Source organism: Malania oleifera, chromosome 3 (assembly GCF_029873635.1).
Source record: "Malania oleifera isolate guangnan ecotype guangnan chromosome 3, ASM2987363v1, whole genome shotgun sequence".
NCBI lineage: Eukaryota > Viridiplantae > Streptophyta > Magnoliopsida > Santalales > Ximeniaceae > Malania > Malania oleifera.
This window is the reverse complement of record NC_080419.1, coordinates 122446770-122461500: the sequence shown is the minus strand read 5'-3', so window position 1 is coordinate 122461500 and position 14731 is coordinate 122446770. Positions and strand designations below refer to the sequence as shown.

Here is a 14731-nt window from a genome sequence, read left to right as displayed (position 1 = left end):
TCTAAAACTTTTGCAAGCTCCTAGCTATTTCTTCTGAATTTTTTATTTCACAAAATGAAACAAATTAGGTTGGGTTGATATTTGGCTTGCAATTAATTATATGCAGATTCGTTTATATGAAAAACCAGCTCCGTTGAGTTATTGTAAAGAAGATAAAAGGGTCACAGAGGAGTCTTCAGTTGGATCTCTAGTTCTAAATGTCAAATTCTTTTGGCTTAGTATTTTGCTTTTGGATGGGATTTTATGGAAAACCATCTTCTTGTCTTCTTCAAAAGAAGATGTAAGGTTTATGGGAGTTTTTGGTGGAACTTGTAGTTCTGTGTCAAATGGCCTATGTCTATCACTGTAATGAGTATGAAGACCTGTGGTCCCATGTTAGATTAGTAATCAGGTTGTCTTAGTGGGGGTATTTTTGTCCTTAAATTCTTCATTATTGTTATTAATATATAATCGAATACGATAGCAGAGAATTTGTTATTTTAGTAATGATGTATGACGATCTATGGTCTTATGTTAGAAAATAATATGTTATTTTAGAGATTAGGTTGTTTGAGTGAAAGTACTTTTGTCCCTAAGTCCTTTTTCTATTATTAATATATAAGAGGGAAGATCTCAAGCAGTAACATAGGTTCCAGGGCCACCTAATTTTTCCTCTTCTTCACTTCTTCTTCTCTGCTCTTCTTCTCTCCTCCACCTCTTACTTTACAACATGGTATTAGAGCGTTGGTCTCCTCTAAGTCTGATTTATCTGAACTGATTTTGATAATCTTTTGTTTTTCTTCTTATCCTCCCCTAATCAGTTTTCAAATCTGATTTTCTGGCTAGTTTGAGAGTCGTATTGGGACACTCTTCTTCTTGGTAAGGTTGTGCAGCACTATTGGTGGGAAGCTGTGTGTTTTCATGGTTGTTTGCTGATATGAAGTCAGTTATACTCTATTTCTAGTGTACTGATGTTGCTATTCCTCTATTCCAGAGGCTAGTATCAGTTGCAATTTGAATGTGGTTTGCTGATGATGCTGTTTTGATGCCGTGTGCGTTCGTGAATGATTGCTCGCAATATTGTATTAATTGCTGGTTTGATTCAATTGGTGTTTGATTACTCATCTACTGTTTTTGCCTGCCTTCACTTCCAGTTGGTGCCAGCCAAAATGCCTATAGCTGCTGCAGGTTGTTTAAGTGCCTGCAGTGCTTTGTTGTGGTCTACCCTGTTCTTCATGGTTAAGTAATTCTCCCTCAGATATCGTTACCTCAGTTCTGTGGTCATAGCTGCCTCTTGAAGTTCTGAAATGCTTTAAGTTCTGTATATTTGAAGTGTTTTGTGCTAGTGCCTGAGTTCTTCTCCAACCATCTCCCCATGTTAATTCACCCATAGTTACTGTCTCTAACTATGGTGAGGAAGTTTTGGAGGATGAGGAACAGGTCTCGGTTGTGATTGCGGCAGCAGCAGGGTATTAGGATGATGGGTTCATCATTACAACTCTCACATTTGCACACATTGTGACAAGGACAATCATACTACTAGTCGCAATTGAGATCTCCTTGAGAAATCGGCTTGGGCCAATAAGTCTCTTGCCAAGGGTGATTCCACTATTGACACTTAAAATGCACCTAGCCACTCCACTATGGAGCTGAGTACATCATCTACTGTATCCTGAAAAGAGTATAACAATCTTGTTTGCATGGTTCAACAATCTTGTTTGCATGGTTCAACAACTCCAAACTCAGTGTTCTACATCTAGTGCTACTGCGGCCCATTCAGGTAGAGCTGGGCTTCTTGCCCCTTTAACTTCCTCATCTTGAACTATAGATTCTCATGCCTCCTCCCATATGATATGTAGTCCCCCCTTTTCTTCCTAAGCCTCCAAGGTACTCTTGCAAATGGTTTAGCTAGGCCGATTCCTCACTGTCGCTATATTCTCTTAAGTCCTTCTATTGTCTTTCCTCCATGTTATATGTGCCTACGTTTCCCTTGAATCTGCTATCAGTTTGTCAATTAACTAAATCTCATAACTATTCTGACCTTCTTCACTTCTCATTGTTGTATTTATGATCATCAAACGAAGAACAAGATTGGCAGGGGGCTTAGGAAGGAACGCCTGTACTATTTCAACGGTGGTTGTGATGGATCTAGTTCTTGTCATACATCTTCCTCAAGTTATATTCATTGTGTTTCTCTTGATCAATTGCACGCTCGTTTAGGTCATCCATCCCTTCAAAAACAACAAAATTTCTATGTCCAAAGTTGTTTCTCATTTTAAGTATTCTGCATGTTAGTTGGCAACACTTATTAGGACATCATTTCGTGTAAAGTTGAGTCTTACAGTAAGTCATCATTTTTCTTACTCATTCAGATACTTGGGATTTGTGTAAAGTCAAGAATTTGACTGGTCATCAATAGTTTGTGTCCTTTGTTGATGATTTTTTATGTATGACCTAAATCTATCTGTTAAAACACAGGTTTGAATTTGTGAATGTACTTACTCAATTCTACAGGGAAATGAAAACTCAATTTGGCATTGGTGTTCAATTTTTTGATCTAATAATGCACATGAATTTTTTCAAAATGAGCTTTATTCTTTTTGCTTGGCAAAAGTGACTATTCATAAAACATCATGTACACATACCCCTCCAAATGGAGCAGCACGGTCTGTACTCCTTCATATGCTTGTTCCTAAAACCTTTTGGGCTCATGCATCTCTCACAACTTGATTATTGCCAGAAGGCTGCCCTCTAGTGTTCTAGGGGGGCAAATTCCCTTCTCCATTGTGTACCCAGAAATATCCATGTTCTTTATTGTGCCTCATTTCATTGGGTGCACTTGTTTTGTTCATGTTCCTCATACTAGTTAGGGCAAGTTTTTTCCTCATGTTGTTATATGTGTCTTTGTTGGGTACTCGAGAACTTAGAAAGGATATATATGTTATGATCAGCATATGATGTTACCTTCTTTAGGGGACATTTAATTTCTAGTGTTGTGTCATCCTTGGAAGAATTTCTTTTGAGTTCGTCAACAATTTATGGTCCCCCCCCCCCCCCCAATGTCGATCATCATATTCCTACCGTTATCCCTCTCAAAAAATTTTTACTCCTCCCCCAAATCCATAGAGAAACAATTCAAGGTTTATGAAAAATGGAAAGCAAACACAAACATTGCTACCATCCTGTAGCCACCTCTTATATCGATCACTATTTCAGCTTCCCAATGTGACTTGGATTTGCCCATTGCTCAAAGAAAGGGTATGTGAGCATGTTCTCATAAGTCTTTAGTTGCTCATTCTATCGCTCATTATGTTTAAGTTCTCTACCTTCCTAGTCCTATGCATTCTTTTGCTTTGTTTACTTCCATTGTTTATATCTCTTCCTCACATGTTGAAGCATCTACTAACCCTTAGTGGAAGCATGCAATGAATGTAAAAATGGATGCCTTGACCAGTAAAAGGAACATAGGACTAGGAGGATAAGAGGTTGGCTAGGTTTTGTTAGGCATACAACTTTCAAATATCTTCCTGACAACTCAATCAAATGACTTAAGGCTCAATTGTTTGCCTAAGGGCACGACCAAACATATGGTATTGAATTTTTTTAGACTTTTTCTCCCATTGCTTGGTTCAATTGTTTGCCTAGAGGCACACCTAAACATATCGTTTTGAATTTTTTGAGACTTTCTCTCCCTATTACTCAACTCAATTGTTTGCCTAAGGGTACAACCAAACACATGGTATTGATTTTTTTGAAACATTCTCTCCTATGATCGACTAAATTCTGTTCGTGTATTTATCTCATTGGTTGTTAATTTTGATTTGTGCTTATACCATTTGGATCGGAAGAATGCTTTTCTTGCATGAATATTTACAGGAAGAGGTATACATGGAGCAACCTCCTAACATGTTGCTTAAGAGGAAGAATGGTAAAGTTGCAAGTTGCATAAGGCCATTTATGGTCTTAAGCAATCTCCTCGAGCCTTGTTCAACAAATTTAGTACGGTGGTCTCTGTATCTGGCTTTACCCAATGCTACTCTAATTATTTGGTCTTTATGAGAAAAAAAGAGATAGCTTTGGTGCTTTTAGTTTGCTCAAATCAAAACCAATTGATACTCCTATGCATCTCAACATAAAGTAGTCTAGAGTTAGAGATGGTGGATTCTATTTCAGTTGCAGATAACGTGGTGCACAATGTTCGTCATAAAAAAATATTAACTAAATAAATAGGAAGGGTAGTATGTTCAAATTAGATCCTAACAAGGCTTATAATAGAGTTTCTTGGATATGGTCCACTGCAGAGAAGAAGGCTTCCTAAAGCTTAGTCTCCACATATGTATCTCATGTGTGGGAGTAGCTCAGTCAATGCTTCTAATTCATTTCTTCAATGTTCTTTTGCATGGGGATTGTAGAACACGCTATTTGGTGGAGTTCTTGGTGAAGTGTGGTTTGCCTTAAGTCAATGGAGTAGCTCTTTGAATATTTCTTTTGTTGGTTTTGGAAAGGGTAAGGATCGTGTGAGGCTGTAGAGTGTGCACTTCGTGCTGTTTTATGAGGAATTTGGTTGGAAAGGAATGCTATAATTCTTTTAGAGAAACTGTCAACAGATCTTTGCGAATAGAGTGCAGTATTTGGTTTCTCTCTGAGCTTCTATTGCAGACTGTTTCAAGGGCAGGCATGTAGCTGAGACCGGGTGCATTATTAAGATGATGCTAGATTTTTTTCCCTCTTGTTATGTTTGAGGAACTCTATTCTCCTTTATTGTATTCCATTCTCCTTGCTAGTTTCAATAAAGCTTCTTTCTCAAATATTAACAATAACAACAACAATAATTTGAGCTAATCCCCAAACTTCCCACCAAAAAGTTCTGTTGAAGTTCATACTTGAACAAAGCTGAACCCCGCTTTGAAGTTAAAGGAGGAGCAACTAATGGAAAAGGGGTGATCATAATTACCAAGTTCTTGCTCAGCAAAGCTTGATCAGCATTTGAGATCAAGGCCTGCAAAAAAATTTCATTTTTGAGAAAATAATACTGCCAAATTATACAACATCCGAATGGCATGTGGTCAACAAAAAATGATATATATATATATATATATATAGACACTCACATGCATGCAATGCTAGGCAGAAAGGCAAGGGAAAAAAAACTAAAATTTCCTCTCTACATACTCACACAAACAACAAAAAGGGGAAGGAGATACACATTCAGAGACTTTGATAAATGCACAGCTGTCGGTGTTACTTAAAAAATATGTAAGAGCAGCGCTTCATCTAGTCTGCTTCTAATCAATTTATCTTTTCAAGAACATGACAGATAAGTTTTTGACCATTGGATCCAAGCATGCATGCAGAAGAAAATGGATTATTAATGAGTGATGATATCTACTACAATGGGCGCAGCCATGCATGAATATGTAGTAGGTGAAATCCTAGTCAATGCAGAAAAAAAAAAAAAAGATGGCCCAGCCATCAGCTAATTACTTCTTCTTTTTTTTTATAAAAGCGATTAGCCAATTAGATATAAAACATAAATCATGTTGCAGAATTGTTACAAATTCAGGCTAAAAAAAATTCTTTATGGAACCTTGACCTGCATATTCAGGGAAGAACAGAAGAGATACAAGCAACACATATTACGGGTTTCTCCTATATTTTGCTTATCAATATCTGGATAACATAATGTTATTCGACTATGAAACATCCCTGAATCATTTGAAGTTCCTCTATTTTCTCTTTCCTTCACCAGACAGGAGAAAGGAATTGTTTTTACTTTTCATTTATTTTCCTTTCCTTTTGTCAATCCATTTTTGTTTAAAGAACAAATGAAGACAATGTCATACAAATGGTTTCCAAATGAGATAAGAAGCAGATACTGATATGGCACATGAGCTGGGGTACATGTGCTGGGCACTACTATGCGTGCCACATGAACAAGACTGAATTATCAAAGCATTAACTTCGGTTCTATTATAACCTGCATGAGCTGATGCATCTATTTCACAGTGTGTACAATGGGCACCATCACTCATTTTGAGGCTACATAATAGAGGAAATTAAAGAAGTATTATAGGGAACTGAAAAAAAATTGCAAAAAGATAATTATTTTCCTTGTTTATACTGCCATTGCACTTGTTTCCAAGTGAGTCTCTCAGCCATGTAACATGGTACTCCACACATTTAGAAGTGTACATGCAGACCTATGATGATCAGGGCCAAAAATCTATCAGATTTTCACAACCAAGGAACATCTCTGAAATTTTTCCAACCCATCACAACCAATCTCAACTAATCACAATTGAGAAATAGAAACAAAAACTAGGGAAGGATGAACTGGAACCGGGTCAATTCTTCATGCAACAATTTCTAAAATAATGTAGAGCCATAGGATATTGACCTCGGCCTAGGACATGAAGCAAGACTCCATGCAATCCATACCAATTGCATAAAATCCAGAAATGAATCATCGCAGATCCAATACAAGTCATCAAGGGGATATACATCCATCCCGAACCTCATGTCTTTTAAGTCATCCATATGCAAACAAAATCAATTAAATATTGACAGGTTCCCATTGAAGACCCAATTTCATCATAGATTTACCAATTGTTACAACTCTGAATTAAATTGACTATTTAATGAAGAAAATATAGAACTTACCATTAGGGAAGAAAAAGGAGAAAAGAAGAGAAACCAAGAAGACAGAAGGAGACATGGCAGTCAGCATTCCTGGGAATTACATACAGCTCCAGGTCAGCCATCCTTATATTAATAATAAAACGATAAGGGTGTAAATACCCCAATATACACCACCTAATTACAAATAATATACTCCATTTTTTACCACTCACCCTCAAGCTGTAGTTGTATGAATATCATTATCACCTAGTCCCAAATTGTTAAATAAAGCCTTGTAAAAATAGCTCTTAAATGATCCAAAGATTTCACAAATCTAACAATCTTCTTCATCACAACACCCTCACAAGAATGACAATCAGAAGGCGAAATAGCAGTCAGCATTCCTGGGAATTAGCTCCCAGTCAGCCATCCTTATGTTAATAATAAAAAGATAAGGGCTTAAATACCCTCATATACACCACCTAATTACTAATTATATACTCCATTTTACCACTCACCCTCAAGCTGTAGTTGTATGAATATCATTATTACTAAGCCCCAACTTGTTAAATAAAGCATTGTGAAAACATCTCTTAAATGATCCACAGATTCACATATGGGGTCCTAACAGCCATCTTCATCATGATACTCTCACAAAACAACAATCAACTTCAATATGCTTTGTCCACTCATGAAACACTTGGTTGCTAGTAATATAAACAGCAGCTTGAAAATCACAGAAAAATATTTACAGGCTTCCATATCAAGAAACATATCTCTAACATAAGATATTTCATCCATAAAGATCACTTGTAGTATGAGCCATACTTATTATTCTGCTTTAACGATGTATCTCGTTGTTGTAGTTTGTTTCTTGTTGTGTCAGGTACCAAAATCCAGTATCTTCAATCGAGCCAACCCAATCTGCATCACAGTATCCCACAACGTCAAAGGCTCACAGTTTCTGATTTAGTTAAATATAAAGCCTCCTACCACAAAAGTACTTGAGATACCAAAGAATCCTGCCAATAGAGTAGCAGCACAGCTGCCTGGGATTCTCCATAAACTGACACAAACACCCCCATAAAAAAAAAATGACATGACAGGGCTAGTGACAATCAGGTATCCAACCAACTACCTACATTACATTTTTCTCCAAAATCCAGTCCAACATTCCTGTATTGGGAACACAATAATTTTTTGACAAACCCAAATTAGACACAGGAAACAAATATAGAACCAAGGAACTGGGCAGTAAAGCATGTTCACTCTTTTGACAGTTCCTTTGTGACAAAATGATCCTGATATGAGATCTGAATACTCCTATAATGTATTTCAACAGCCCTAAATCTTTGGTTTGAAATTTAATCAATAAAAAATGCTTTAGCCTTGACTATCATTGCCAGCAATCATAAGTCATCCACATACACAAGCGAAACCCTACTAGAAGTGGCAATAAAATACAAAGTGATCTATCACACACAAACTCAAGTACTATGGCTCTAATGGACCAAATGATGTTCTAGGAGACTGCTTTAGACCTCCCAAGGATTTTGTTGTGACGTCCCAAAGGGTGTCAAAACCCGAAAAATGGGGGTCGAATCTCTGTGTCGCCTCAACCAAATGGGACTCAATTAAAATAAGGGGAAATGCAAGTGGTGAGAAATCGGTCAAAATATGGTCCAAGGGAGTCTCCACTAACCTATTTAACTCTAGGTGAGGTTAGAACACCTATTTAATATGCTACCAGTTTATTGGTTTCTAAGCTACTCCAAGGTCCAAAGAAACTTATAGTCCATAGTCTGCGTTACCAAGCCGGATCCAGAAGTACGGTTATGCAAAGGGAAGGTATTAGCACCCCTTAACACTCGTCCAAAGGATGGTACCTGATAAGCCTATGATCACTTTCGAAATTAAATGATCAAGATTCACATCCTTCCCTTTTTACCTTAGTTACCAATCTGCAAATATATTGGGCAACTCTGCAAAAACAGAAGCTGCCCTCACCTCAAGATCCCCAAAGGTGTGCGAAAACACAACCTCCATCAATTCCAATGAGGATTAATTGCTTATTGAGTTTTTTATTAGGGGGTTCCTTTTACCTAACCTTTAAAGATTGGGAGGCCTTGCGAAAGACAAAAGTCTCACACCTCTAATTTCTCAAGGGTATGTGAAGTCATAACCTCTAAGTTTAGAGGGAGATTTATTATGGAAATTTTATTTCAACAAAACATGCAATCCATAGAGCAGGCATTTATTCAAAGCATGTAACTCACAAAGCAAGCCAAAAATGCACATAAATCAAGGGGTCCAATAGAATCACAATCGTGCAAACCCGAAGTGATTCTGTTAGACTCCTTGCCCCTCAAGTAACAACCAGGGATTACATAACCCCAATTCATCACGCTCCTCCTCATGGAGGTGTGCGCACACACACAATCATGCAGACACACACACATCAAAGCACAGGCAAAACATTCATTCATGCAGCAAACAGAGCACAGTACAAGCAAACCCCACAAGGGAAACCATACTAAACTAAGCAAAAATGGTTCCAAAAATTTTCTCGAACTTTTCTCTATTTTTTAGCTTTTTTTCTGCACTTTTTCAAGACTTTAAAGGAATTTTCTCAATTTGTATTTATTTTTTGGATTTTACTTTTTATTTTTATTTTTTTCAATCCTTCAAGTCAAAAGTCGCTCTCAGAATTTTTTATTATTTTTCCAGATTCTTTCTGATCTTCCCTAATTTTTTATGATTTTTTTGCTATTTTTTGCATGAAGTAAAAATGAATTAAAAATGCAATTTTATTGGGGTCAAACCGATTCAACTTATTTGAACCAGGTCAATGAATCCGTTTGCGTTGACCTGAGTCAAACTGGGCTAATGGGCTGCCACATGTCAGCCATATCTTGTGACACATGGTGGCAAAGGATGATCCTAGTTTTTTTTTTTTTTTTGAAAAGTCAAGGGGTGACACATGGCAGGTAACATCGCCTCCACGTGGCAGAAGGTGATTGGCTGAAGTGAAAAGGAGCGGATCACTAACATGATAGCAATCTGGTTGTCTAGAGAAAACACAAAAGGGGCGGCCAAGATCACATCACATCACCCCCAAATACACGGATGTGGTGGTACTGTGTCACCGCAGATAGTGACATGTCTCCAACTTTAAAATTTTTTTTAATAATATATTTTTTTTTTTTTCTTTTTCCTCTTTTCCATTTATTTTCTGTTTTTTCTTTTCTTTTCTTTCTAACTTCTCCCAAAAGCATATCAAACCCTCTCCTCTCTCTCTCTCTCTCTCTCTCTCTCTCTCTCTCTCTCTCTCTGCTCCCTCTTCTCTTTATCTCTCAGCCCCCTCATCTCTCTCAATCCCCTCTCTCTCACTCTTTGCTCCCTTGTCTCTCTAAATCCCCTCTCTCTCAGCCACTGCTCTACCAGCCTTGGCCGCAATGGCCATTGCCAACTCCGGCCACCACTGCTCGTAGGCCCCTTACGGTAAACCTATCCTTACCTCTCTCTCTCTTTCTGTTCTCATCTCAAACTCTCTCTTTCTTCTCATTTCTCTAACCCCCTTTCTCTTCTTTTTCTTGTCGGATGAGCACAAATCTATGAAGGCAAAGAGCTTTGAGCTCTCTGCCAGGACTCACCAACACCAAATCAGAGCTAAATTCGAAGGTATACCCCCTCTCCCCTATTTTTATATATTTATCATTTTTCTTTTTTTGGTTGCTTTGGAGTTTTTATTTCTACTTTCTACTTGATCCGCTATTTTTTTTTTGGGTGTTTCTTGGCTATTTTCCCGAGAACCAAACAGGGTTGGGGTTGGTTGACCTACGTTCTAACCTAGTTTAGAGTTAGGTGGGGATCTTGTTAGGGTTGAGTTGGGTTAGGGCTAGGTTAAGCCGTTAAGGTTGGGGTTGGTTTAGGGTTAGGGTTAGGTCAAATTGGGCCTAGGGCTGAATTGGGCTTTGGAGTTTTAGGTTGGTTTTAGTTTGGGCTAGGGCTTTGGGCTTGGTCCAACTGGGAGGTTTGGTTTGGTTTAATTAGTTTGGGCCTAGGATGGGGTGATTGGGTTACAAGTCTTGTGGGCTTAGGTCTAGGTTGACTGGGATGGGCCTAGTTGGTTTGGGCCAGCACTGGCGTAGGCTAGTTGCGTGGGGCTTTGGTTAGGACAAGCCCAATGGGCCTGTGTGGCTGGTTTGGTTTGTTAGGAATTGGGTTTGGGTTGCTATAGGTTGGGTTGTGGGAGGGTTTGGTTAAGTGTTGGGCTTAGTGGGCTACTAGGTCTAGGTCTAGGCGAGTCAATTGATTGGGCTGGGGATGGGTCAGTTAACCTAGGTCAATGTTGACCTGGGTCAAGATGGTTGGGTCGAACCTTGGTCATTGGACCTGAGGGGGTTCTCGGGTATGTTGACTTGGACCTAGATCCGGGTATGTTGACCTAGGTTTTCGGGTTTGGACATCTTGGTTCCCGGCCAAAAATCTGAGTCTGCCTAGGATTTTTTTTTTAAAAAAAATTGGGGAAAGAGGTTGTGTTTGGGCCCAAATTGCAAGGGGTTTTGTTAGGGGACTTTAGGGGCTCTACTTGGGGATTTAAGGGGTTTTGAAATTAAGATTTGAGGGGGTTCTGTTTGGAGAAATTAAATTAAATCCAACAAGTTAACAACCCAAAAAATCGAACGTCCCATTCAAAATACTACTGAACATACCCACAAAAACCCAACCAAATAAAGAAACAAAGTTATTGGTTTTTTCCCCGCCCGGGGGGTGGGGGGGGGTGGTGGGGTGGGGGACCAACCTCTAGTCTCTCTCTCTTCCTCGTTCGATGTTGCCTGACCTTCCACCTCAGCTTCTTCCTCGTTTCTGCTTCTCAGCCTCCTCTTCTTTCTGGCTTCATCTTCTCTACCTTAGCAGAGTTCTACCTTCTCTTCCCTTTGACATAGTTCTGCCTTTTCCTTAATTCACTTTATTATGTTTCTCTCTCACTATCAGAATTCAATCTTCAGCCCCTCCCCCTCCCACCTCTCTTCCATGGGGATGGCTATTTATAGGCAGAAATGGGAGGGAAGGGCCTCAATTGGCCCTTCAATTATTGAGAAAAGGGTAGGGGCCAATAAGGAAAGAAGACTCCTCAAAGCCTGCTCCTTTCTACAGCTGCAGAGGGGAAGTGGGTGGGTAAAATTAAGGCTTGCCTTAAAACAGAGGGAAATAGGGGGTAGACAATGGTGAGCTACTCTAATCAGAAATCTGATTTGATTTCTTATTTTCCATTATATATATATTTATGTAACTTGCCCAGGCTGGGCCTTAGTCCAAGGAAAGCCCATCATGAGCCTTCAATTGCAAACCAGCCCAGCATGGGCTGAATGTTGGCACAGGCCCACAGTGGGACTCAATTTACAAAACAAGCCCAAAGTTTGGGCCTCTTGATGGGCTGCTGCTAACCTGTTTGTTTTGTGTGTGCAGGTGCATGGAATTGTGAAGCTTGCCCAAAGCAAAAACCAACTAACTATGCCTAAAATTGAAATTTAAAAAGAAAATGAAAACACCCAAATTTTGCTATATAATGACAGGGCCAAATAAGGTGTCTACAAATTTCTTTGGATGACACACTAATCCTCACTCCCCTTGAGCAACAAATCCAAGTGGTTGCTTCAGATAGAGCTCTTAAAGATCACCATGTATGAAGCCATTCCTTACATCTTCGTAACTAATGTACAGGCCAATGTGGCTAAGGAGACAAACAAACAAACTAAGGCAATTTTGGCAACCAAGGAGAATGTGTCAGAATGTCCAAACCGCACCTAAGTATATCCTTTAGCAACAAGGTGGGCCCTCAAATGAGCCACAAGCATTGATGTTCACAACATACGCTCACCAACAAACAACCACTGACTTGTCAACAAGAAATGATACCAATTCTCAAGTGTCATTATCCTATAATGCACACATTTTTCAATCATTAAGGTCCTCCACTATGAATGGGACAAGGCCTCAGAGGAAAAATTAGGAAGTACTAACAAAATAATAATGCAAGGGTGGCAAGAAATTAGCAAGGGAAATTAGAGATTGGATTTTGGGTACAGGTGCATTTATGTTTCCAAATGGCAATAGAAAGATTAACAGCTTGGGAAATAGGATCATGAAGCAAGAAAACACTGTTTCAAGCCCATGACCTCAGGAAGCATTGACAAACAGCCTTTACTACACAATCATTCCCGGAGTGCTGCACATGCACGACTAAAAAGTGAGAATTTTTTAGACAAAATTCCATCACCAAAAACTCAATAATATGGTCTATAGAGGGATTTAAACAATATAAGATCAATCCAACCCAAAACATGGCCGTATGAGGCTTCACACCATGGCACGTGAGGATAACTCCGATAATGGGATTTCAGTCAGTGTTGTGGGGTACTATCATGTTGGTTTTGCAGGATCTAAAAGGGTTTTGGTGTTCATAAACTGGAAGTGTTGTCCAGGGACATTTCTGCAACTTCTGTATCTTCTGGGAGTGCCACATGGTTTTCAGGCTTATGGTGGTGCTAGCAATTCTCCTAGAATGGTAGACATACATAAGACTAAGGGTTTTAGGCTTCGGTTACAATGGGGGCAGCACTTAGGATTTAGATCTGGAGACCAAGCTTTAGAACCATATCAGGATTATTGTGTAAATTGGAACAGCAGTAAGTCTCTCTCTCTTTATACATAATATATGCCACCTACAAAACTATGAACATAACACCCTTATTAACACATTAACTCGCCCTTACTAACATGGCAATAACAGAGCAATAATACTAAATAACTGAAGTAACCAGTAACAATAAATACATGACATCCTAGAACATTATACATGCCTAGGAAAATGACTATTCTCGATTACAACTGTTCTGACCTTTCTAGACTCAAAAGACCTCATACTTTGGAACTAGACTCATAATGAACTTTGATCGACTAGACCATAATAATGCCATAGATTATAATAATTAATAACTATTATTGCAACTAACAAGGTAAAGGGTGAACTATCCTCTGGAAAATATTAACTAAGGGTCCAGCTCCCCTCAAAATTGAAGCCACCAGCTTGACTCTCCCATCTTCAGGAATATCTCTGTACTAAAAGCAGCTCTCTATGCTGCCCATCCAGCCAAAAAATTTATTAGGTTCCATGTCACCATCATATTTTGCGGTATGGACCTGAACACCATATTCTTTTAGAGTTTTGAAGAGTTCGTCCAATATGAACCTCCCACCGTCCAGGCCTTCCATTGTGGTGAACATGCTTTCTGAGTCCAGAACTACTTCCATTGCTGGAATATTCAACTTTATAATCTAAAAATTGATTGGTTTCAACTTCAATTTCTCTTACATGTTAATGATCCTACCTCCTTTCATTTCCCTGATTATTTGCATGAATAACAGCTCGTTAAGGTTTCAAATTTGCTATTGTAGATCATGAAAGATCTCAACAGTTGCATAACTCCTGCTCTTCACCCAAGGTTTCTTCCGCACCTAGCAGCCATCTAAAAACTATCAAAGAAGAGCCTGCTCAGATATCAATTTGATGGTATGCTGAACTAGTGGAGCATTAATTAATATTTTCTGGAGGACAGTCACTCTATGCCTTGTTAGCTGCAATAATGGCTATAAATTATTATCCAGATATTATTATGGTTCTGGTCAAAGCGTGTCATTTCCCAAGTCCAATGTCATTATGTATGAGTCGAGTTCCAAAGTGTATTTACAAGGTCTTTGAATCTAGAAAAGTCAAAATAGTTGTCGTTAAGAAGTCATTTCCCTATGCATATTTAATATGCAAGGCTATCATGTACTTATATTTATGTTACTCCAAATAATGGAGTACAAAATTTTCCATTTCCACTTTGGTTATCAATTCTATCTATTCAGACTTTTCTTGAGAACTTGGAAGTGTGGGTTGAGGATTCCACCAGCAGCACCTTCTATGCCTCCACTGCTTCGCGTGAGAGAATCTTTTGCCACTATTCCTATCCCTAACCTGTTGAATTTCTAGTCTAATAATTAAGAAGCCCCAATTGAGTCTTAAACAAAATAAGCCATTTGGTTTAAGAGTCAACTAGGGTAAAATAGAAGGGAGAAAAAGAGG

The 14731-nt window shown here is 38.7% G+C and overlaps 1 protein-coding gene across 5 annotated transcripts in view; it reads right to left on the bottom strand.

Moving 5' to 3' along the window:
• LOC131150521 (uncharacterized) overlaps positions 1–14731 on the bottom strand; it is a 110666-nt gene that overhangs the window by 12262 nt on the left and 83673 nt on the right. For 4 of the 5 annotated variants that reach the window (XM_058101281.1, XM_058101283.1, XM_058101284.1 and 1 more), the window contains one exon: positions 4934–4978. In XM_058101281.1, the coding sequence (XP_057957264.1) occupies positions 4934–4978 (45 nt within the window). Of the gene's footprint in view, positions 1–4933; positions 4979–7425; positions 7522–14731 lie in introns of all 5 variants that reach the window. The other variant, XR_009135552.1, reaches the window with a different exon arrangement.